The sequence below is a fragment of the Strigops habroptila genome, chromosome 8, assembly GCF_004027225.2.
Source record: "Strigops habroptila isolate Jane chromosome 8, bStrHab1.2.pri, whole genome shotgun sequence".
NCBI classification, from domain to species: Eukaryota; Metazoa; Chordata; class Aves; order Psittaciformes; family Psittacidae; genus Strigops; species Strigops habroptila.
Genome location: NC_044284.2, coordinates 53,271,655 through 53,294,298, shown reverse-complemented (window position 1 = coordinate 53,294,298; position 22,644 = coordinate 53,271,655). Strand labels below are relative to the sequence as shown.

Genomic DNA, 22,644 nt, shown 5'->3' with positions numbered 1-22,644 from the left:
TGGTGTAACAGAAAGTAGCAGACAGTGTTAGACACAAACATCCTGAGGATCCCAGACATCGGTTTTAAACAAGTTTCAAGGGCGGAGATAGTTGAAGCAGCTAAAAGCAAACTTTTAAAAATAGCTTGTCACAGCAAGGCTCAGCCTCGAAACACAAAAATGCAAGCATTAGGGTTGGTATGTCGTTCACTCCGAAACAGCTGTTAGCTGCACAATTCCTCATCTCTCCAAGCATGGTCTCAATCTGATTTCCTTTTAGTTTTCTTTTTTCTTTCCTTTTTATTCTATTTTTTTTCTTTTTTTCTTTTCCTATTACTGTTCTCCTGCTTTGCACTCAGATATCCCTGCTCCCTCCCTGCCCTACTTACCCAGTGAAAAGCCCAACTGCCTGCTGTAAGCGTTGTGCCCAGCTATGAAGCAGCTAGGGACATCCCTTCACCATCAGGGCACTGAAGTCTCTGCTGTCCCTCAGTGAGGACAGAACTGTGCCAGACTCCAGGTATGACAGAAGAAGTAGGAATGCTCCTGGACTTCTGGTGAAGAACTATCAGTTTTCTGCAGTACCTTCACTGATGCTGTGTCTACCTTGGTGGAGAAGTTGTAAGTAGGATCTCTACAACCCACTTGGCTATGGAAAGGCCAAAGGAAAATAGTGCAATACCCACAAAAGTGGGAAAGATGCAGAGATGGTCAGGAGACAAAGCAGCACCTGCTGTCAGAGGGTTGGTGTGGGAGGTTTCTCTCCCCATCCTATTGCAGTTTATTCAGGGAGAGCAAACATGGTCCTGGCTAAGCAACACGAAAAAGGGTTGATAGAAATAGACCCTCACCTCTCAACTACTGTTCTTGGTTGTTAGAAAGGTTCAGATTAAGTGGTGGCAAGTTTCTTACCAGCTGTTGATGTTCTGTGAGTGTTGGTGGAATTGGGCTGGAATTTATGAAAGTCTCATGCTTTAAACAGATACTCCAGGCTGAAATGACTCAGGAACTGGAAAGTTCCCAGAAAATATTTATTCATCCTTCTGAGTCAACTGGAACAACTTTTCCAGAGGGGACCAGCCCATTCCACTGTCATCTTAGCATTTTGTGAAATGTCTTTAAAGTACTTTCAGAGCAGCGTAATTTACATGTGCTGTTTTGTAAATTGTTATGAAAAAGTGCCACAGAATGTTTGGTTCCAAACACATGAACAGGAGATACAACTGTCAGGATTTATTCTTTGTGATTTTAATAAAAATGGAGTCAAAGCTGACTTAAAAATTATTATCACCAATTTAGAGGGAAGACAGTTATAGGACATTTCTGTCCAAACCCAGCCTGCTTGAGAGCTGAAGGTGTTGGGTGGAGTGTGATGACAATAAGTCAGCGCAGTTTTGCTTTTGCAAGCAAAGACAGTGTATCTCTTGCTGGGGACAGGAGTGGACTGAGTTGGTCTATCTGCGTTTTTTCTGGATGGTCCAAGTGGAGGAGATGTTATAGATGCCAGAATGAAATTCTAGACAGGCTGCTACAGGCTGACTCCTCTTCTGAAAAGAGTCTTGGCTTTCATCCTAACTCTGCTGATGAGTTTGACCTGGGACCTGGATTGATTAGGTGAGGAAAACATCACAAAAACCAAGGCCAATGCTTGGCCTTGGTTGCTCAGTGCACACTAGTGTGGTGGGGAGGAGTGAGCCCTCACCTGTGAGTCAGGCAAGGCTGCCTCCTCTGGTATAGACTTGAGATTTGACTTGGGACATCCCTTTGCTTCCCTGCCTCGGTTTCCTCATGGGGCCAGTGGTCTCTTTCTCAACAGGCTTTTCTCTCAAGCACCCCCTGCTCCACTTTGCCTGGATGTGGGTCCACACAAAGCCACCCGCTGTGACCCAGCACCTCCACCTCTGTGTAACTTCTCCTCTCCATGGCAGGAACTCTTTCATTTCATACAGCTCCTGCAGTGCCTCAGCAGGTCTACTCAGAGGGTGCAAAACTTGGGGTTTGAGACCATCCCTGTCCTGAGGGTGGATTTAACCTTCACTCCCTCCAGTCACTCCCTACCGCATGTGTCCTTGCTGCAGGCTGTGGCAGGAGCCTTGTGACTGCCCATGGCTGTGCTGTGCATGGCCTTACAGTGGCAGAAGGAGCCATACCTCCGGCTCATGAAGGAGGCGGAGATGCCCACACATTGATAGGCAAAGGGGCTTCCTCAGCAGCATCTGGCTGCCTGGAAATACGCCTGTGCCTGCTGATAAATGCGCCCTTTGAAACACCAAGTCAATCTGGACACTGCTGGTTCTGTCTCTGTTAAACATTTGCCAAGTGTCTAAAGGGCAGGATAGGAGCACAGGTCCCAGCATGCAGCCAGATGTGGGAAGCCAATGCCCTGACGCTCCTCAATGCAGGGAAAAAGCCTGCCACCTGCGCTCAGCCCATCACAGATGTTATGTTGCTGTCACATAGGCAAAGAGCCCACCTCTTTCTCAGGAATCTCGCACGGATTCTGAGAGGCTGGGAGAGCGCTGGGTATTGCTGCCTGCTGATCCTGTCCACATGCACCTTCCAGAGGTACCTGCTGCAGCCAGCACCATGGGGCAGGAGCAGGAGCTGGATGGGCTGCAGGCATGTCCCCATGTCACTGCTTTCAAAAAGCCAGCAGCGCCTTAGCTGAGGAGGCTTAGCTGAGCAAGGGAGCCACTGAAAGGGAGCACTGTAAAAGGCCAGCTTAATTTGTTACCACATAGCTAATTGCTGTCAGCTCCGGATTGTTTCTTAGAATTGGCTTTGGCATCCTCTGTTCAGAGTCCATAAATTTCCCCACTTAAGACCCAAGAGAAGAACATTTACTGCTGGCACAAATTGTTACAGAAAACAACAGTGAACTCATAACCGCTAAGAATGGACATGACAATGGGTAAAAAAACCAAGCATTAGAGGACTACCCAGCCCTCATGGGAGAAGACTCTTCACTTTCCACATCCAGTTCTACACTCTGCTGGAGCAGGATCAGGTTCTGGGCCTCTTTTCCATAAAGTGCAACCTTTCAAAGGTTTGTAATGCAAAATCTAGCTGCCCAAAAACCTTTTCCAAAGGTGGGACCCAGAGGAGGGCTCACCATCCACAATCAGCAGAGACCACAGACAGACCATGACATTTATTCTGGGGCTGATGTTTGCTGGGTTATTGCTTTCAGCTCAGTGCCTGGTTCTTATGCGCTTGTAGCGAGAGGAATGTGTGCTGGGAACACCTCAGACACTAGCCATCACAATGTCTGTTGGAAATAGTTTGCTTCTGGCCTGCAATCCTGTGGGATTTTCCACTCCTATGGCAATACCGTTGCGTGCTGTGCCATGGGGTGGAACGGCCTGTCCTTATCTAGCATGAAGAAATCACAGCAGTACTGAGCCCTATCCCACAGGCTGCCTGAAGCAGTCTCTGGCCACCATAGGAGCAGCATAGGCTAAGAGATTTGGTGAGCAAGTGGGTACCCCACAGCTCTGCATCCTTTCGTCATACCATTCCGCATCCCTGTGCAGGGAAGTCTTGTGTTTTCAAGCTGTTTTTTCCCCTTCTCCCATAGTCCTGTCCAGCTACACAGGAAATAGAAGACCAGCTATATTTCCTTGCTGCTTTTGTTCAGCTGATCCCACAGCCCTTCCTCTCCAGTGGAGAACTTCCTGCAGCCCAGAAAGCCCCAATAAACCCAGTGCCCCAAGGTTCACTGGCCAAACTTCACCTTTCCCATTTCCCAGTCAATCATTCTCCACTGCATGCTCTACTGAAGGCAGCTTTGCAGAGGTCAGCCTTAGACTTACAAACTGTTTGCTGATCTGAGACAGTGGTGTTGGGAGAAGGGACAGGTCTGGGAAGGCAGGGAAGGTCTCCTTTCTTACTCACTCCATCCCTGGGGACAAGAAGGCCACATTATGATCCAGCAACATCTGAGACAGCTCCTGCCAGAGAGGCAGGTGGATCCTTTTGCTGCCTTTGCCCTGCTCTGTGGCTCGGCAGCAGCCATGGTGGTCTGGAAATGGCTGGACAAAAGGCAGATCCAGAAGAAAATGGAAGAGGCTCGGAGGACCCGGAATGAGGGTGTGAAGAAAATGGCAAAGGCCGTCCAGCAGTTCAGGGAGCAGGTAACCCATTCTTCTGGGGGGTCTGAGTCCCACTGGGGTGTCTGCTGATGTTATTCAGCTCCCCCTTCCAGCTCATGCCTCCATAGCTTTTATAACGAGGAGTATAGGGGAGATGTGCCCTCAACGAGAGGAAAGGCTGCCTTGGGAGGAAGGGAGATCACTGCTCTCCTCGAGCTGGATGAGATGCGGTGGGAGTCTACAGCCGGGGAGATGTGAGTTGCTCACTGGAAAAAGGTTTTGAACACACAGGTGATGAAGCACGGTGGACCTTAGCACTGATCCAAACCCCAGATCTTTTGGGATCTCGAAATGTCTCTTGCCTCTATGCATAGAAGCAAGAAAGCTTTTTCCTCTTCGTAGCTCTAAGTTTACACATCTGCCCACATCTCTGTATCTTTGCCTCCAAAACATGGCTTCTGGATGGTGCGTTCCCAGCAAGTGAGACCTTCTGGCTCAGAAGATGCTTGGACTAACAACATTAATGAAGCACAGGGCATTCAGTGTCCCCTGGGAACAACCAGGGCACGACACAGAGATGAATGAGGCAGGCGCCCAACCAACATGGACGTGGCCCTGAATTCTTACTGCAACACTGATTTCTAACCACCTTTCCTTCTTGCTCCATTCACTTCTGAGTAGGGATACTGGTTAAACAAGCTCATGTTTACACAGGTAACATACCTGGAGGTAAAGCATACCTGCTACAAGTGATACGTATCTTTACAACCTTTTTTCTTAAATATATGTATCTATAAATATTATATAAAACCTTACAAAAAGCTGGTGACGCTGAGAACTGCCAGTTTTCTTCACATGAATAGACCTTACCTACCTGTGAGTCCCTACTGACTCATCTCTAGTCTGCTGGGCTTGAGCTATGAGATGTTTGTCCTCAGACCAGGCTGACCCACACTATCTGTACCCATTCTGAGGGGCGAAGGGCCAGGGGTGAAGGGCCAGCCTGAGACTTGTGTGCAAGGACTTCGGTACTTTCTGTCCAGGCTGGTGTTTTCTCAGCTAAGGTTAACTCTTGGTCAGTGGGTAAGTTCCACAGTGCCAGGAGGAAGCCTCTGATGCGAGGCATTGCCTTGTCCTCTGCTGCAGTGGATGCATGAAGCTCTTGTACACCATCAGAGACAGCTGGGCTCCTGTGTGTGCATCGTGTTCATGGCAGCCAAACTCAGGATGAAACACTCAGCAGCTCAAGGTCCGAAGCCCCACATGCAGGATCCATCTTTCCAGCAAACTCTGTTGATAGTGTTGGCAAAACTCAAGAGACTTGTCCCCTCTGAGGCAAAGAATAACTGGAACTGCTGTCCTGGCATCCCCTTCATCTTCTCCTTGCAGGTCCCCAGTGTCCAGACAGATGCCATCCTGTCCCTGCCCCTGCTGGAACTTACTGGGAGACTGCAGGAAGGGTCTCTGTCCCCCAAGACTGTCCTCTACACCTACATAGAGAAGGTGAGTGCCTGGCTTTAGTGTGATGGGCAAACCACCTGGGTTCTCCATGCCATGGTGTGCGGGCGAGTGGCTGATAAGACTTGGAGCTGGTGATTATGGCAAGTCTTTAATATAGCAGGTATCAGGGTAAAGATATGAAAAGGCAGGGATCTCTCAGTCTTCTGGGTCAGGCCCATGACTAGACAGTCCTTTGAGCTGGGATGCTCTGGGGAGAGGAGGTTACCATTCATACCAAGCCACTAGCCCTTGTTTTGAAGATCCAGGTAGCTACAGAATGCAGCTGTGTAATGATGCTGTTCTTAACTAACACCTATTCCTCCACGTGTCCGGCAAAGGCCCTGGAAGTGACCCAGCAGACAAACTGCTTGCGACATTTTATCCCAGAGTGCGGGGAGCAGCTCCAGGAAGTACAACGGCAGAAGGAGAAAGGGCTGCTCTATGGCATTCCTGTCAGCATCAAGGACCACATCGGCCACAAGGTGCTTCCCTTTGTGCCCATGAAGTGTCCCATCGTGAGCTGGGCTGGGTGGCGAAGTGATGGAACACAGAGAATGGGAAAGGGGCCTGAGCCCTCCATGCTTACACCATGGGAAGCCTGGCTGGGACTGGGGCCCCACATGTTGTTGCAGCTGCAGTCTGGCAGTTAGAAGTCCCCATTAGCAAAAAACCCCAAGGGGTGAATAGTTATACACCCAAAAACAACCAGAGGTCAGGTTGGAAGGGGCTTTGAGCAACCTGGTTTAGTGGAAGGTGTCCCTGCCCATGGCAGGGGGGTTGGAAATAGATGATCTTTAAAGTTCCTTCCAACCCTAACCATTCTATGGTTCAAGTGATTTCTTTTTTGATACATGAGACGGCACAGGCTGGGTTGTTTGGGCCATAACTCAGACTGTTACTCAGAGGTTTGCAGTATCGGGGAGAAAAACATGGCTCAGCTTCTAGAAAGTCATTAGCAGCAGGATCCATTAACCTCAAATCCCTTTTGTGCAGTAGCCTGGCCACTGAGCCCCTTAGCAAAGAGCTTGTGCGTGAGACACACCAGGACCCCCCTCACAGACAGGCTCTGATGAGGATTGACCACATGCTCCTGAGCTGTATCTGTTAGGCAGCCTCTTCCATATTGACTTACCAGTGCAGTTAAGAGGGCTCTAAGCCCAAAGCAAGCCCTAAACACCAAGGCTAACTGAAAAAGGATTGCACTGTGTTTGCATGGGATGTATATTTCCTCCCAGTACATCCACTGGTGGCTCCACTTGGGCAGCAGGACACTGGGTTTGATCCTGAGCTAGTGTACCTATGGAGTGGCATCTGGGTCAGGGGAGAGAAATAGCATGGAAAAGAGCAAGGGCAGCTTCAGAAGCCCTAACCCTGTAAGTGCTCCATCCAAGGAGATGGAGTCCTTGGCCCTTTGTGCAAGGGCTTGCAAGGGAGTGGGTTAGTACCCCCTCACCAAAGGGGACACCAGATCATCCTTCCAGAACTGCAGGGGAGCTGTGCTGACCATGTCCCCTGTCACTTCTCTCTGCAGGGGCATCTGTCAACCTGTGGGCTTGTGCAATGCCTGGGCACTGTGGTGCAGGAGGACAGCGTCCTAGTGAAGGTTTTGAAGAGCCAGGGGGCCATCCCCTTTGCAATGACCAACGTGCCACAATCCCTCTTCAAGTAACATACATCGTTAGAAATCTTCCCTCTGGTTGTGCTCCTAAAACCAACCCTGTAGGTCCTGGGACAGGTTTCTTCCTGTCTCCTGAGAAGTTGCCTGGATGAGTCCTCCTTCCATCAGCTGCCAACAACCTCAATTCAACTGAAAATAGCTTTCAGATAAGATTAAGAGGAAAAAAACTACCATAACATAAAAGAAATCAAGTGTACTTATGCCTGGGAGGGAGAGCAGAAGCTCATGGGATTAAGCCACGTCCCGAGGGATTTACAGGATGGAAGGGTTAGGTTTGGCTATGCCACACTCCCACTGCAAGGGAAAGCCAACAAACTCAAGGCATTATGCTGTTCCTGACAGCCCACTTGCTGGTTTTCTTCTCCCCAGCTATGACTGCAGCAATCCCACCTTCGGCCAGACTCTGAACCCCTTCAACCACCAGAAGAGCCCCGGGGGCTCCTCAGGAGGGGAGGGAGCTCTGATCGCAGGGGGAGGCTCCATCCTGGGCATCGGCTCGGACATCGGAGGCAGCATCCGCCTGCCATCCAGCTTCTGCGGGCTGTGCGGGCTCAAACCCACAGCCGAAAGGCTCAGGTAGGGGGCTAAAGCAGTTAAATAATGCCAAAATTGAATGGTTTTTGTTAAACTAAAGCTAAGATTTATTGGGGGGGTAGGGTTTTTGGTTTGGTTTCATTTTGACCGCAGTTTTCCTTTTCACATAAATCAAATACTTCTAATAACTTTCCAGTGGTTAGGGTCCTGAACTGCAGATCCTGCTCTGCTATTCAAACATATTTGGAATATCTCACCATTGCTGAAATGAGAATGTATTCCTTTTTCTTTTCCCACAGCCTGTCTGGAGCAAGCGGCCCATTCAGTGGGATCCTGGCAGGTACAATAATTACGTTTAATTGCTTTTCTCTACATGCTGTGAAGAGCTCTATGTCCTCCTCTAGGCCTGAGGAGAGCCTGAGACAAGCAAGATCTGTCTGAAGTCCACCTGAAACATCCCACCTCATTGCCTGATCATCCTTTGCAGCCAATGTGGCTGTGCAGAGGGGTGAACCAGTGCTTGGTGCACCCGTTTGCTTAGCGTGGATGTTTGCTCTCTTCCCAATCCAGTTCCTTGTGCTCTGGGACCGATGGCGAGGGATGTGGACAGCCTGGCTTTGTGCATGAAGGCGCTGCTCTGCGAGGAGATGTTCTGGCTGGACCCCACCGTGCCCCCCATCCCCTTCAATGAGGATGTGAGTCCTTAAGTCAGGAAGCCCTGGTTCTTTTGAGGGTGCTGGACACTCAACACATTCATTCTTTAAGAGCCTAGTTATCTTTATATTACTGGTTTCCAGTAACTTGTTAGCTCTCTTTGAGGGCACAATTAATAATTAGTACAAAAAATAGGTTAATGAATAGTTATCCTTTCTCCCTCCTCAGCTGGCATGCAGCTTATCAGATTGAAACACCCCAGAAAAGAGTGGAGAGGAAGGCAATACCAGGAGCAAAAAGCTGGAGATAATTAAGGGGAGACAGGATCAGAAAATCTTTTGGCTGAGGACATTTCCTTTCTCTCTGCAGCAGAAGAACTACAGGAGGTTTTTCTACCTCCATCCTTTGTAATAACGATTTAATGTACTGGTCTTAAGTGGCTGTGCTCTGTCTGAAGGGAGGGATGAAGGGGAGGCTGGAGAAAAAGGCAAAGGAAGACATTTGGAAAGGGAAACCTATGGAAACTATAGGCAGCAACCAAAAATTAAGTTACTCCCTAACACATAGAATGGTTTGGGTTGGAAGGGACCTTAAAGCTCATTCAATTCCAACTCCCTGGCATGGGCAGGGACACCTTCCACTAGACCAGGTTGCTCCAAGCCCCTGTGTCCAACCTGGCCTTGAACACTGCCAGGGATGGGGCAGCCACAGCTTCTCTGGGCAACCTCTGCCAGCGCCTCAGCACCCTCACAGCAAGGAATTTCTTCCTAATAGCTAATGTAACTCTGCCCTCTGTCAGTTTAAAGCCATTTCCCATCGTCCCATTACTACATGCCCTCGTAAAAAGCCTCTCTCCAGCTGGAGCTTTTGTCTCCTTCTGCAGTGAGCCTCAGCACGGGGCAGTCCTACCCTCAGTGGGGTTGGAGATGCTTCACTGGTGGCTCTTTCCTCCAGGTGTACTCCAGCTCTGCTCCTTTGCGGGTCGGGTACTACGACACAGACAGCTACTTCCCGCTGCCCCCTTGCATGAGGCGGGCAGTGCAGGACACCAGGAGGGCTCTGCAGGCAGCTGGGCACCAGGTGAGCACAACCACATTACTACAGACATGTAATACAATGGAGACATGGTCCTATATGGGGTAGCAATGCATCTCATGGGGAAACAGCACTGGCAATTGGAGAACTTGTACCTGCAAGGGGGTGAAACAAATCCGTCTCTGCTCTCCTGGTTGCTGTGGTCCACAACAGACAGCAGCATCCATAAAGTGCTGTGTTTGATCCTGGAAGGTTGCCCTGGAACTTTCTAGGTCTGTCCTTCCCAGCAGGGCTCTGAGAGGTGTTTTTCTCCTTCCTTCCCAATGCCCGTGGAGACTTCTGACCATTCTAGACCACTGAGGGAAAAGGGCCATAGGGCATGGGATGGGAAATATCTTTCCCTCCATCTAGACCTACCTGTAGAAACATGCTAGTGGTGCTTTTCATAGCAAAGTGACTCCAGGTCTAAGATGTTGATTGTGCTGGGAGAGGTGGGAATCTGGTGCAACTTCTGGCTCAGGAACTGCCTGGAGCATGATGGAAGAGGAAGCAGTTCTGGAGGGATCTGAGAGCTGAGCCAAATTGCTGTCAGGGAGGAATAATCCCATGGGGAGATGCCTGGGCTGGTGAAGGGTTGAATTGAGGCCTCTGTTGGCATGTGGAGCCCAGGGAGGTGCTGCTCTGCCTTTGAGGCATATCCACAGTTGGGCCTTGGAAATTAGCATGTTCCCAGGCTGCCACATAATCTTGTGTTCTGGTGCAGCTGGTGCCCTTCTCTCCACCTCGGATCCACTATGTCATGAATGAACTGTTTCTGAAGACCTTTTTTGCTGATGGAGGCCGAGTTTGGTTGGACCTGTTGTAAGTAGAAGCCCTCGGGCAGCAGTGCTGTAAGACACCTCTATCCCTACACCCATGAGCACAACACACAGGCAAAATGAGCCCAGCTCTCCCACCTCAAACAGGAGATACTCAGCTATCTGAGAAAAGGCAGCTTCTCTGGCATGATCCCCTCCTCTTGTCTTCTCTCAGCACAGGAGATACTGTAGATCCAAGCTTGAAATCACAGGTGAATTGCTGCAGGATCCCAAGTGTGGGGAAGAAGCTGCTGGCTCTGATTCTTAAACCTCTGGTGAGTCCCTGGCCTCAGGATCAAAGCAGAGCAGTGTCAGCTCTTGAGATGCTTGAAAGCATGATGGAACTGAGAGAAACTTTTAACTAGAAACACTAGGATTTCAGGCCAAGGCACATGCCATCACTGTGGAAGGTCTTTTCTAGACCCCTGCTGGGATTTATCTAGTGCAAAGGGAAATGAGAGAAGAACCTGCCAAGAGCTGTAAAAGGTTAATGCAGACTCTATAGCAAGTGGTTTTTCAAATGCTAGAGCGTGCAGTGCCCAGTTTCCTACAGATTCGTGCATTGGGATTACTGCAGCAGAGGGACTCAACATTGAAGTGTGTGTTGGAGGCCTCCCAAAGATCACGCTTTCATGGAGACTCCTGGTGATTAATAAGAGCTTGCCCTTTCACCAGCTGAGCATTCTTTTGTAGGGCTTCTCTGTTTTCTCTGCCTCCCTGTCCAGTTGGGTTACTTTCAGCTGAGAGGATCAAAAAGGTAGCAGTGAGTGTGAGGCAATCAAAGTGCTTGTGGAGGTCTTGTTTCTGTGAGATACCAGCTAAAAAAATGTTTGATTTATCAAAAATAATGAAAGGTGACCTGCTTCGAGTCAGTTCATTCCTCTGTGAGCAGGAAATACAGGGCTGTAAGAAACACATTGGGAAACAACAACCAGACATTGGAAGCAAAGTAAATTCAGAACCATGCGGAGCATTTTTAACCATCACCATGCATGCTCAGTGCAGCATCCCCAGGGATGGAAGCAGGATAGGACCGGGGGTTTCCCAGGGTGTCAGAAGTCACTGCACCCCCATGTCATGTCCCTAACAAGTACCTCTTCCCTTTCCAGTTTCCCCGCCTGGCTGACTATCTGAGCGCCTTGAGTGGAATGAGGTGAGATGGCATCATCCCCAGGATGTCCATGGAAACGAACGGGACAGTGTTCTCCTCAGTGTCCATGGTGGAGTGGGGCTGGGCTTACTAGAGGCTCTGACCTGCTCTCTGCAGGGGCTGTCCCTCCATCCTGGATATGGCTTCAGCCTTTAGGAACACATCTCCCCAGTGTTGCACTGCCCCTAGTGTTATCCTGAAAGGATTGAGGGACTTGGGTGGATAAGGTCATTCAGGAAGCCTGTGGTGGAGAGGAGGACTGAGTCCAGGCTCACAAGAGAAACCTTTTCTCTACCATTTCCAGACATTTGTTGCTTAATTGCTTGGCCAAATGCCGGAGGAAACTTTAGACAAATTGGAAAGATGTGTTGTTTTAAGTAATTGATAAAATCCCTGGTGCTTACAAACCCGGGGGATTATTTAAGCAATTCCTCCTTTAAAGCTTAAAAATGTTGCTACAATTTCCACTTGCAGCTCAGTGAAGGAGATGTGGAATCATCAACATCAAATAGAGGTATGTTTTAAGGAGTTTTCTTTCTGGCATCATGATACAAGTTGAGGCTTTACGACAAGTGCCAGGTCAGAGCGTCATCAGTTAGGATGAGGGTTAGGAAAGGGGTTGTGCAGTGGGGTGCTGGGGAGGAGACAATATGGAGGGAAAGGCACAAAAGAGAGATAGGAATGGGGTAAATGAGCTTTTGGGTCAACCCAGCCAAGACTTTATTAGTTGTTCACAGTGCTTATGCCCAAATGCCCACACATGGCAGTCCCAGCACAATGATGGCTGTCCTGGAAGTGGGAACACCTTTCCAGTAGCTGGCTGCTGTCTGGCTATGTGTGGTGGAGGCAAACACATGCTCCTTTGCCTCTTCACTTGAGTACAGCTGCCTGCTGCTGCCCCCTTGGCTGTGCAGAGCCTGATGCATGCCCTGGAGCTGAGATGCTCCAGGCATGGGCATGGCCTCCATGTCATCTCCCCTCTCCTCCCCAAGGTGTACCGCACTGAGTTCATCGCGCGGTGGAGGGAACTGGGGCTGGATGTTGTGCTATGCCCTGTCCTGGGGCCTGCCTTCACCACGGGATACCCTGGGAAACTCCTCAGTAAGTGAGTCTGGGACCTTCCTGGGAGGGCAGGTGACCACAGTGGTTGAGACTGGACAGAAACCAGGAGCTTCACCACGCACCTAAGCATTTTTATGGGCATGAGGAACGAAAAATAACTAGCATAAGGCTACCTAAGCAGATGGAGACAGATGTGGATGAAGTCATCTGATGGCAGTTGTTTCTTGCAGTAGAACTTGGACCTACAGACAATCAGCCTGTGTAATCTCTCTCCCAGCAGCAGCTGGTTCTTCAGTGAACATGCAGTGTGTAAGTTTGAAGGAAGGCAGGAGGCTGTGACTACCTGCATTTCTCTCTTCTGCTTCTCTCAGCTGCCATCTCCTCCACAATGTTGTACAATGTCTTGAACTTCCCTGCTGGGGTCGTACCCGTCAGCACGGTGACAGAAGCTGATGAGGAAGAGCTAAAGCTTTACCAAGGATGCTGTGATGACCCCTGGGACCGGACGCTGAAACAGGTATGCAGCATGGGAAGTGGTGGAGCAGAGACTGCGGATGGATGTTCAATAGTTTCACTGAAATTAGGGGCTGCTAAATGTGTCCATCAACAAGGCACAATGCAAAAAATAAATCACCTTTATATACCTCCTGAAAAACCCTTTTCTCCCAAGCCCCCCAAAACATAAGTCACATAAGCTTTGGGAGGACTGGGGGAACACCCGCAGGCTGGAACCAGGAAGGAGGCATGCAGCAAGGCTGCTTTGAGTAGGTCCTTGTGCCAGCCACAACCCACAGCACTGCCATGCACTTTCCTCCTGCTCCATGATGCCTTCACCAGGCCCAGGCTGGCAGCAGAGCATGGACCAGGAGCAAAGATGCTGAAGGAAGAGGGATCTGTCTGCAAGCTCAGAGCAGAGCTGGCTGGGGGTTGTGTGGTGGAATGACTTAAACATGCTGCTTTGGCAGCCATTTCTATCATGAGAACAGCAAGAGCCTTCCCTCTGCTCCAGCATGCTAACGCTGCTCGAACGGCAGGGCTCAGTCTCCAACCTCCCCACTCTCTGCAATGAGCCACGTTCCTAAACCAGGTTTCCAAGAGCCGCTGGAGGTCTGAGTTCCCTGGTGCCCCCTCACCACTTGTGCCCTCGCTGCAGGCTGTGTCTGGAGCCGTGGGGCTGCCCGTGGCTGTGCAGTGCGTGGCCTTGCCGTGGCAGGAGGAGCTGTGCCTCCGGTTCATGAAGGAGGTGGAGACCCTCAGCCATGAGAAGAGAGCAGCACAACCTCCACGGTCCCACAAGCCCAGGGCCAGTGGCAAGGCGAGAGAACAGCGCTGCACCACTTCTCTTTGCAATCCACAGCGCAGAGATGACAGCGAGGAGGGAAAGAGGAAGGAAAAGCCATTTCCTGACCCCCCTCCTTGCCAATAAGCACGGATCCTGTAAGGAACCAAGATGCTGTGCAGAGGGTGGGACTGGTTTAAGCTGGGTTCAAATGATGAAGTGCACCTTTGTGGAAGGGTGGACATGGATGGGGGTTCATCCTCATTTTCATCTATGCTGAGAGAGCAGGATTACAAAAGCTGAATAGTGTTTTCTTGCGGACGCTGGAGTACTTCCTATGATGTAAGTATGGGCTGCCCTGTAAGGAATACAGCCATGTCTACCCTTCCCATCACTGTATTTTGCACACAAAAATAAAAATGTAGCTATTAAGCAACTCTCATAATAAACTCCAGTAATCCTTCACTGATGGCTGTGATTATATGAATGCACAGTTTTTACTCAAAATCATACAACCACCTTCCCAGTGGCCATTAAATAGCACCTAATGTGGGAGCGTTCCCACCTTCCATTTCAACCACAGGGATGAGGGATAGCAACAGTCACTGGCCACGCTCCTTCCACCACCAGATCTCGAGCACCCCAAGCACATTTCCAACCTCACAGCAGGTACATTCTTAGGAAACCTCTTATTTCAGGACCTCAGGCTGCTCTTTCTGAAGGTCGGAGATAAGCAGAGACACATGCAACCCAATTAGGCAGATAGATAGTGAGATCTGGGACAGAAAGCCTGAGATCCCCAGATGGTGTCTGTTAACCCAAACCTGTGTCTGCAGGATCAAAGCAGTCAGACAAGAGGGAGAGAGCAACATCCACAGCGGGCCATCTACCCCATCCTGAAATGGATGGATAAATCGCTCCCTCTCATAAGATCTCTGTCTCTTTCCTAGATTAAACACCTCAGTCTCAAACAGATAAATATTGAGCAGACTCCGCAGCAGGTCTTTCTCATTTATTCTCTATGTCTGCAGTAAAAAAGCTGACCTCCTGTGGGACATTTTAAGAAGAAAAATAAATATAAAGCAGTTCTGCTTTCCCTGGAAATCTGGGGCATTTCCTGGTAGCCAGCATAGTCTGTCACCCCTTCTACACCCGACGCAATTTGCAGAAATACATAGGTCCAAAGTTGGCCGTGAGGTGAGGGAGAACAAGCTCCCCCAGCCGGCAATCCGAGAAGGAAAATGTGTCCTGGAAGAGCGTCCGGAAGTGGCTCAAGTCCTCAACGTGGACAGTGATGTTAAACTGGGTTTCTGCAATGTCCACCGCTCTCTCGATCACACACTCGTTCTGCAGCGAGGAGAGGGAGCACGTAGAATACACCACCTCTCCTCCCGGCTTGGTAGCGAGGATCCCAGCCCTGAAAGCAAGATGAACACACACACTGTCACGGGAAGAGAACTGTGTGAGACACCAGCATTGCCACACACTGACATTGGGAAGACAGCATGTAACTCATAGGAGGTCAGAGACAAATCTCCTTGAACCCCACAGGCTTGACAGTCTCTCTGTATCACTGTAGCTTGAGGACTGGTTTAGACCAGGGCAATATGAGTTAAATAAGATTGATAAAGTACTTAACGCAGGAGAGCAGCTAGAAGGAGTAATCCTGTACTCACCTGCAAAGGCAGGGGGTCAGAGTGTGTACAGGGGAAGATGCTCTTGCAGTTCAAGTGCTGCCACGGGACTCTAATCTGTTTCCTTATTGCCCCAGCTCGCAGTCAGCCCATCCAGCCTTCCCATGGAATGGGGTGAAAAAGTGACCCCATGTCCTCCCATGTGCTGGGAGATGTGGACACTCAGGAAACTTCCAAGGCTAGCTGCCAGAACCTAGGAGGTTCACACTTGCACAAAAGGACAACACTACACCCATCCTGTTCCTTGGACTCTCCTCCTTACCTGCTATGGCTGCTCTCTGATCAAGAACACTTGCATGTACTATGTACTATGATTTAATGTGTTCAACTATTGCCATTCCAGAAAACTACACATGGTTTCCACGTTTCCCAGCCAGGGACACACAAAGAAAGAAGAGGTTTCAGTGCTACCATAACAGAAACAGCCCCAAAACACAGCATCAAGCTCACTCACATCAGCAGCTGCAGCTGCAGCATGGGCAGCATCTGGCGCTCCTTGGTTCGTCTCTTGTGGAAGATGTTGTTCTCCTCCTCCATGACAGAGTGCCTGTCTGTCGTGCAGGGCACATCCACCAGGACCTGCAGCAGCAGAGGTTCTGCATCAGTCCTCAGACAAGGTCCTGCTCAGTGAGCCTCCTGCAACCTGTCCCTTGCCTGACTCCTCCATCCTTGCCATACTCTGAGCAGCTCTTGGTACCTTGCCTGGCTGATACTACCCGAACACCGGTGTGCATCCACACTGAACTGCAACTCATCCGGCTGCTTTTGCATCTCAGGAACATGCAGACAGAGAAATGGTGGATCACAGAATCATGATCCAGGCCTCTGATCATCCTCATAGCCCTCGTCTGGACTTGCTCCAACATTTGCATGTCTTTCTTGTGTTTGGATAACATCACGCTCTTACACGTGTCTTTATTTAACGTTTCTATTCTGTGCATCTTTCTGGTAGGCATTACTACAGCACCTACTGTTGCAACCATAGCTCCTGCAGTGACACCTCCTGGAGAAACGAACCCAGCTCCCAAGGCTGGATGTGAATCTCTGGCAGCACGCTCCCCAACATGTCCTTTTTCCTGCTTAAGCAATAGCCACCAGTGGTGGTCATGACAGCTGCATCTAGCTTAAGTTGGACTTTGGGAAAACAGATAACAACGCAGTAGCTAAGAGCCACAAATCTTGCTCAACAGCTGGAAATACAGCTGGGGTGCAAACGTGACCTAAGTTAATCATCTTACTCCATAAATAGTGGGCAGCCCAGGGCCTCTTGAGCAATCCTGCACAGCAGCAGGCTTCATGCCAGCTCCATACCCTTGAGTAAGGATACCTCTCAAGGTTAAAGGTTATGCCTCAACGTTGAGGAAATCCTTGCCAGAGCAGATCCTCAGTAAGTGACTAATAACAACATGCTGAACTTTTCAATCTTAACTAAGTGATATAAAGCATTGATTGCGTGCATACAATCCTATAGACATAAATCACTGACCAAGTCAGGGACTAGGTCTGGATCCAGCTCTGGATTCCGCTCTGAGAAGGAGTTTAGAAAGCAAGGGAGTCCTTTCTGAACCTCATGACTCAACAGGAAGGTCTCCCTGACAGTTTTATCTGACCCTGTCCTCTATGCAGTGAATAACCAAGTGTATCTCAACACTTAATCTTGTGAAACCACTGTCACATTTACTAACAGCTTTGTTAAATCATTGTTCTATACCAATAAACTTATCATTACTTCTCTCGTACAAGTGAAGAGTGTCACTCCATCTGCAACAGGCTGAGAAACAACAATTATGTAATCTTCACATTTAATCCCTTGCAGGTGATGAATGAGAACAGGATTTTTAAGGGATATTACACAGGTAAATAAAGGTACAACTCCAGATGCCCCTATGCTCCAGGTCCTGCAGGAAGGGAACAGCAGGAGGAAGTATTACTCCTGATGTGGCTTAGCCTTCTCTCTTCCTCTGCATTTAAGATTACGGAAAACAATATAATTATACTGGAAGGTAAGTTGCTGTTTTCCTCTGGAACAGGAGGGAAGTGAAATAGATGGGTTTATCTTCACTGGTTCCCAATTACCTACCTTATGGAAAGTGCCACCTTCCAGCTTCTCCCAGTCCCTTCCATCATAGGACGTGACACTCACAGTTTCCCTGATTTCTTTGGGAACATAGCTGTGGAGAATGTTGTACAGCCTCTTTGTCCGGGAAATGGAGACATCGTTGGCTGCCAGATGCCCTGAGAAGACAAAACAGGCACACTGGGAATGTCACTCTTGCAAAAACACACTGGATTCCCAACTCTTACAACCAGAAATGATTAACAGTCAGACATTACTGGGCACAGCACACTCTTCCAGCCCTGTTTTACCCATGGGGGACAAAGAACACCCACTTACCACAAAGCCCAGTCTGCAGCAGAGCCAGAGTCTTGCCACCCGGAGCAGCACAGAGGTCAAGGACCAAATCACCCCGCTGCACGTTGAGTGCCAGGACAGGCAGGACAGATGCTGCGTCCATGAGATAATAGTCGAGGAGCCCCAGACAGTCTTGCCTGGACACCACCAGTTTGCATAAAAAAAGCAAAGGGGTCGGGGGGGGAAAGAAAAGAGCAGTTAGAAGTGAGGATGGGGATGTGCAGCAGCAGGGAGTGCTCACACGTGCAGCCCATGAGGCTGGCAAGGAGAGCACGAGGCCTGTCCCAGGGATGTCTCACCGTGCAGGGCGGAAGCGTGTGATGTCCCCCCTGGGGTAGGTGTAACACTTGATGTTGGAGCTGATGGAGGCACGAAGCGGGAGCGATGTCTCTGCCTGTGTCATCGTCTCTGTCTGCATCACTGTCCTGACCTTCCCAGATGCCTCCTGCAACCTGCTTTCCCCCCTTGCCACTTCTTCCGCAGCTGCACCCTGCTGTGCCTTTTTGGAGCCTTCGGACACAAAATCGGTGGCATTCATCAGCTCCAGCTCCTGGGTGACATAGTTATCAGCAGAGAAGTTGTTGAGGAGGGCACCGTACTTCTGCTCACAGAGCAGGCTGGCACGGACAGAGGGCCACAGGTCCTTCAGCTGCAGGCTGTAGCTCATGTCGAAGTGGTGCAGGGCCAGCCGTGTGCATGGGATGCGGGGAGCTGTGGCAGCCTTGGGGGAGAAAATATCAGAGGTATTAAAAGACAAAATACCTCTACATCCCCCCCATCCTCAATGTTTTCCCTTGAGAATCCAGTGTCAAGCTCTGTGCTGCCAAAACAGTGGCACAGGTTGCCCAGAGAAGCTGTGGCTGCCCCATCCCTGGCAGTGTTCAAGGCCAGGTTGGACACAGGGGCTTGGAGCAACCTGCTCTAGTGGAAGGTGCCCCTGCCCGTGGCAGGGGGTTGGAACTGGATGAGCTTTAAGGTCCCTTCCAACCCAAACCATTCTATGATTCTAAAAGTACTTAGGGCCTTTCTGCAGTCCCAAAGAGTGACTATGCCCTTGACACCCATGGGCTGGTGGTCCCCTGGGGAGGTTCGGGACCGGGAATGGCTGAATGGGGCTGGAGCATGGGGTGAGCATGCAAGGAGGGGAACGGCTGTAACGGGGATGTAACGGGTGAGTGGGTGCTATAGATGCAGCGAGAGGTGCAAGGCAGTGAGAGATCAGAGGGGTGCAAAGGGGTTAGCAGAGAGAATAGCGGGGGTGCAGGGCAGGACCCGCTCACCCACTTCTCCTTGTACCGGTACCGCCGCGGCACCGGCCGCAGCCCCGGTCCCGGCCTCCGCAGCAGGAGCGCTGCCGCCGCCGACCCCCGCCCGCCCAGCGCCGCCATCACCCAACCTCCGCCGCGGCGCCTTCCGGGGCGGGACCGGCAGCGGCACCGGCGCCGCTCCGCCCCCCGGGGGATCACCCGCGGTACGGGGCGGGAGGAGCCGGGCTTGGGTATCCGCTGTTGGAAAGAGCCCAGCAACAAACGGGGCTTTGCGGCAGGAGAAACACACCCAAAACTCCCAAAATTAACGTTAGACTTATCCTTATAAAGCTGCATTTCAATCCATTAGGGATTAAACCGGGAATCCACCAGCAGAAGCATTATGGGTAGCTGCATTGATAAAGAACAGCCGAATTTAAAAGGTGGTGGTTGTCTTTCTACTTTGACGAATAGCAGAGGAAGCTCTTGCTGCCCTGTGAAGCAGCCCGGTTTTCCTGCTACTGAACACCCTACTGGGAAGAAAACCGGGAAGAGGGTGCACAGGACAGTCCCAGGTCAGCAAAAAGGATTGGTGTCTTGTGCTTCAGAGGGGGCTTCGGTTCCCCCAGGAGACCCTTAGTGATCCGGTTGAGGTTTGAGCAGGTTGGAACCCTCACTATGCCCCTCTGTAGCCACGTGGCCAGTCATTTTGGGTAAGGTGGCAAAGCCAACCACAGCCAGGAGGCTCCTCTGGCAGCAGTAGGGGACAGTGAGGGACAGTTGACAGTTTCCCCCCAAGGGGATGAAACTTTCCAAGAAAAAGGTCACTGCCTTCAGTTTCATTTAATTTAATTAATTTACTGCATTAACAGTATTGGTCTTGTGGGGCTTGGAAATAATCTTTGTGGCTCCAGTGGACAAATCATTCCCTGTGGGATCAAACTCCCGCCACTACACATCATGGCTCCGCAAAAAGAACGCTCCACAAGTGAGGAAAAGTCTCCCCCCAAACACCAGGCTCTGACACCCACTAATTCCACCTTAACCCAGTACAAGTGAGGAGCATAGGAACTACGAAATAAACAGAGGGTGTTTCCATGGGAACTCAATGTTTAATATGGAAAATTACAGAACATCAACATGGGTTTTGCGTAGCTGCACATCTTCCACGAGAACAGACGCAGAGACAGGCTGACACTTGGCTGCTGCCAGGAACGGGCAGGAGCAGAACTGTGAATCCAGGAACCACCAACATGGGCTGTGGAAGCAGATGGACAATCGTGCCCGCCTTCACTTCAGGTTCTTAAAGAGTTTGTGAGCAACCTGAAAAGAAGAGGCAAAGCCGTCAGTAACTCATAGGTTAGGGCTGGAAGGCAGCAGGGTGTTAGCACCTGCATCTTGGCTTTCTGAGCCCCACAGCTGTTGCTTTGCGACGAGTCATTCAAGAGAACTGACAAGCTGAGATTCCTCACAAAATTTCAGCTCAGGTTAAAAAGGTTCAAGTTTAAAATGGCAAACACAACACTGAAACAGCAGAGTGCCTTCTGCAGGGCAGAAACAACATGTTTGACTTATTCAATTGTTGAATAACCTACTGAATCCCAGCAGGAACTGTTGCAACAAGGAGGAAACAAACATCTAACATGAAAAAGCATCAAGGCTCACAGCTCTTCTGACCACGTCTCACACCTGAGCTGCCTGCACTCCCAGAAGCATGGCTAAAGCTTCTCCCAGCACCAGCAGAGACGCTGCACCCATGGGTGCTGCACTTACGCAGTGGTCCCTGGCGTGCAGGAAGTCAAAAAGCTCCTCTGTGCACTGCTCTTCCGTGTGGGACCTGGAGGACACCCGCGCGTCGCACTGCTCCAGCCGCTCCCGCGCCTTCACGCATTTTTCCGTCTGCTCACAGTGCTCCCGGACCGTGGTTAAAGGATCCTGCAGGGACAGGGCTGCCATGAGGACAGGGACAGCCTGAAACGCCATTTCCCTTCCCACAGCCCCCTGAGACCTACTGCTTTAAGAGGGAGCCATATATCCCCATGGAAGCTGGAATTTGAGCTGCCCCCATGCTAAGCTGTGGATCTCTCAATCACAGAATCGTTTGGGTTGGAAAAAACCTTAAAATCATTTAGCTACAACACATGGGCAGGGACACCTTCCACTAGATGAGGCTGCTTCAGGCTCTGTCCAACCTGGCCTTGAACACTGCCAGGGATGGAGCATTTACCACTGCTTTGGGCAACCTGTTCCAGTGCCTCACCACCCTCACAGTAAAGAACTTCTTCCTTATATCTAACCTGAACTTCCCCTGTTTAAGTTTGAACCTATTACCCCTTGTCCTATCACTACAGTCGCTGATGAAGAGTCCCTCCCCAGCATACTTGTAGGCCCCCTTCAGATACTGGAAGGCCGCTCTGAGCTCTCCACGCAGCTTCTCTTCTCCGGGCTGAACAGCCCCAACTTCCTCAGCCTGTCTTCATACGGGAGGTGCTCCATCCCCCTTATCATCCTCGTGGCCTTCCTCTGGACTCGCTCCAACAGCTCCATGTCCTTCTTATGTTGAGGACACCAGAACTGCACACAGTGCTCCAAGTGAGGTCTCACAAGAGCAGAGCACAGGGGCAGGATCACCTCCTTCGGCCTGATGGTCACGCTAAATACCCCACACGTCTATATATTGGCGCTGCAAGGCGCCGGGCATCTACCCCGGGATCGCTGCAGAAGCCACACGCCTCCCCCGCCGCCACGGAGCACGACAGTTCCCCGGGCCCGCTCCCGACTTACCACCAGCTCTTCCTCCTCCTCCTCCTGTGAAAGAAAAGAGAGCAGAGCCGTTACCGCCTGACCGCCCGCCCGGCCGCGTCCCGCGGGGCTCCGGCGCGGCCGCGCTCACCTCGGGCTCCCCGGCATGAACGACGCTGTCCCGCAGCCCCATGGCCCCGCCGCCGCACAGAAGGACTCAGCAGGGTCACCCGCCGGATGCGCCGCTGCCCGCCCTGGAAGCGGAACCGCCCCGACACAGGGCGGTGCTTCAGGCACGGGAACGTCTCTTCCAAACGTGGCGGCTGTCGCTGCGTTCCCTGTCCTCCTCTTCTTCTCTTTAGGATCATAGAATGAGTTAGGTTGGAAGAGACCTTTGGGATCATCAAGTCCAACTGTTCCCCAGCACTGCCAAGTCCACTGTTAAACATGCCACTGTCACATCTCCACATCTTTTAAATACCCCTAGGGATGGTGATTCCGCCTGGGCAGCTTGTTCCAATGCCTGACCACCCTTTGGGTGAAGAAATCGTTCGTAACATCCAAACTAAACCTCCCCATGCGCAGCTTGAGGCCGTTTCCTCTTGCCCTATCCCTTGTTCCTTGGGAGACCAGCCCCCTCCTGGCTCCATCCTCCTTTCAGGTAGTTGCAGAGAGCGATGAGGTGCCCCCATAAGCCGCCTCCAGCTCGACTCGACCTCCCCAATATGG

General features: G+C 50.7%; 3 protein-coding genes across 4 annotated transcripts in view; 1 reads left to right on the top strand and 2 right to left on the bottom strand.

Annotated features, from left to right (window-relative positions):
- The window catches only part of LOC115611544 (fatty-acid amide hydrolase 1-like), a 41,472-nt gene extending 27,184 nt beyond the window's left edge, over nt 1-14,288 (top strand). The window contains exon 16 of the mRNA XM_030494640.1: nt 13,707-14,288. Within this exon, the coding sequence (XP_030350500.1) occupies nt 13,707-13,966 (260 nt within the window). The 3' untranslated portion in view covers nt 13,967-14,288. The remainder of the gene's footprint in view (nt 1-13,706) is intronic.
- A 510-nt stretch (nt 14,289-14,798) lies between these two features.
- Nucleotides 14,799-19,343, bottom strand: NSUN4 (NOP2/Sun RNA methyltransferase 4). Its single transcript, XM_030494642.1, has 6 exons — nt 19,207-19,343; nt 18,226-18,647; nt 17,909-18,063; nt 17,594-17,748; nt 15,968-16,092; nt 14,799-15,236 (listed from the first exon to the last, which is right to left on the bottom strand). Exons 1-6 carry the CDS (start codon nt 19,312-19,314, stop codon nt 14,966-14,968), a joined length of 1,236 nt encoding a protein of 411 aa, XP_030350502.1. The 5' UTR covers nt 19,315-19,343; the 3' UTR covers nt 14,799-14,965.
- Nucleotides 19,344-20,265: 922 nt separating this feature from the next.
- Nucleotides 20,266-22,628, bottom strand: LOC115611428 (cytochrome b-c1 complex subunit 6, mitochondrial). Of its 2 annotated transcripts, none has more exons than XM_030494328.1 (4): nt 22,067-22,628; nt 21,958-21,981; nt 20,947-21,108; nt 20,266-20,496 (listed from the first exon to the last, which is right to left on the bottom strand). In XM_030494328.1, exons 1-4 carry the CDS (start codon nt 22,106-22,108, stop codon nt 20,464-20,466), a joined length of 261 nt encoding a protein of 86 aa, XP_030350188.1. In that variant the 5' UTR covers nt 22,109-22,628; the 3' UTR covers nt 20,266-20,463. The 2 variants fall into 2 exon arrangements, with proteins under 2 accessions (XP_030350188.1, XP_030350189.1); XM_030494329.2 differs by having other exon boundaries at nt 21,958-21,978; nt 22,067-22,183.
- Nucleotides 22,629-22,644: the final 16 nt, after the last annotated feature.

Coding starts and splice junctions, on each gene's coding strand:
- NSUN4 (XM_030494642.1), bottom strand. CDS start 19,314: ATGGCGGCGCTGGGCGGGCGGGGGTCGGCGGCGGCAGCGCTCCTGCTG. Junction 18,064..18,225: donor ACACGCTTCCGCCCTGCACG/GTGAGACATCCC, acceptor GGTGGTGTCCAG/GCAAGACTGTCTGGGGCTCC. Junction 16,093..17,593: donor AAGGTGGCACTTTCCATAAG/GTAGGTAATTGG, acceptor CTGCTGCTGCAG/GTCCTGGTGGATGTGCCCTG.
- LOC115611428 (XM_030494328.1), bottom strand. CDS start 22,108: ATGGGGCTGCGGGACAGCGTCGTTCATGCCGGGGAGCCCGAG. Junction 21,982..22,066: donor TTCATGCCGGGGAGCCCGAG/GTGAGCGCGGCC, acceptor TTTCTTTCACAG/GAGGAGGAGGAGGAAGAGCT. Junction 20,497..20,946: donor TGCACGCCAGGGACCACTGC/GTAAGTGCAGCA, acceptor TCTTCTTTTCAG/GTTGCTCACAAACTCTTTAA.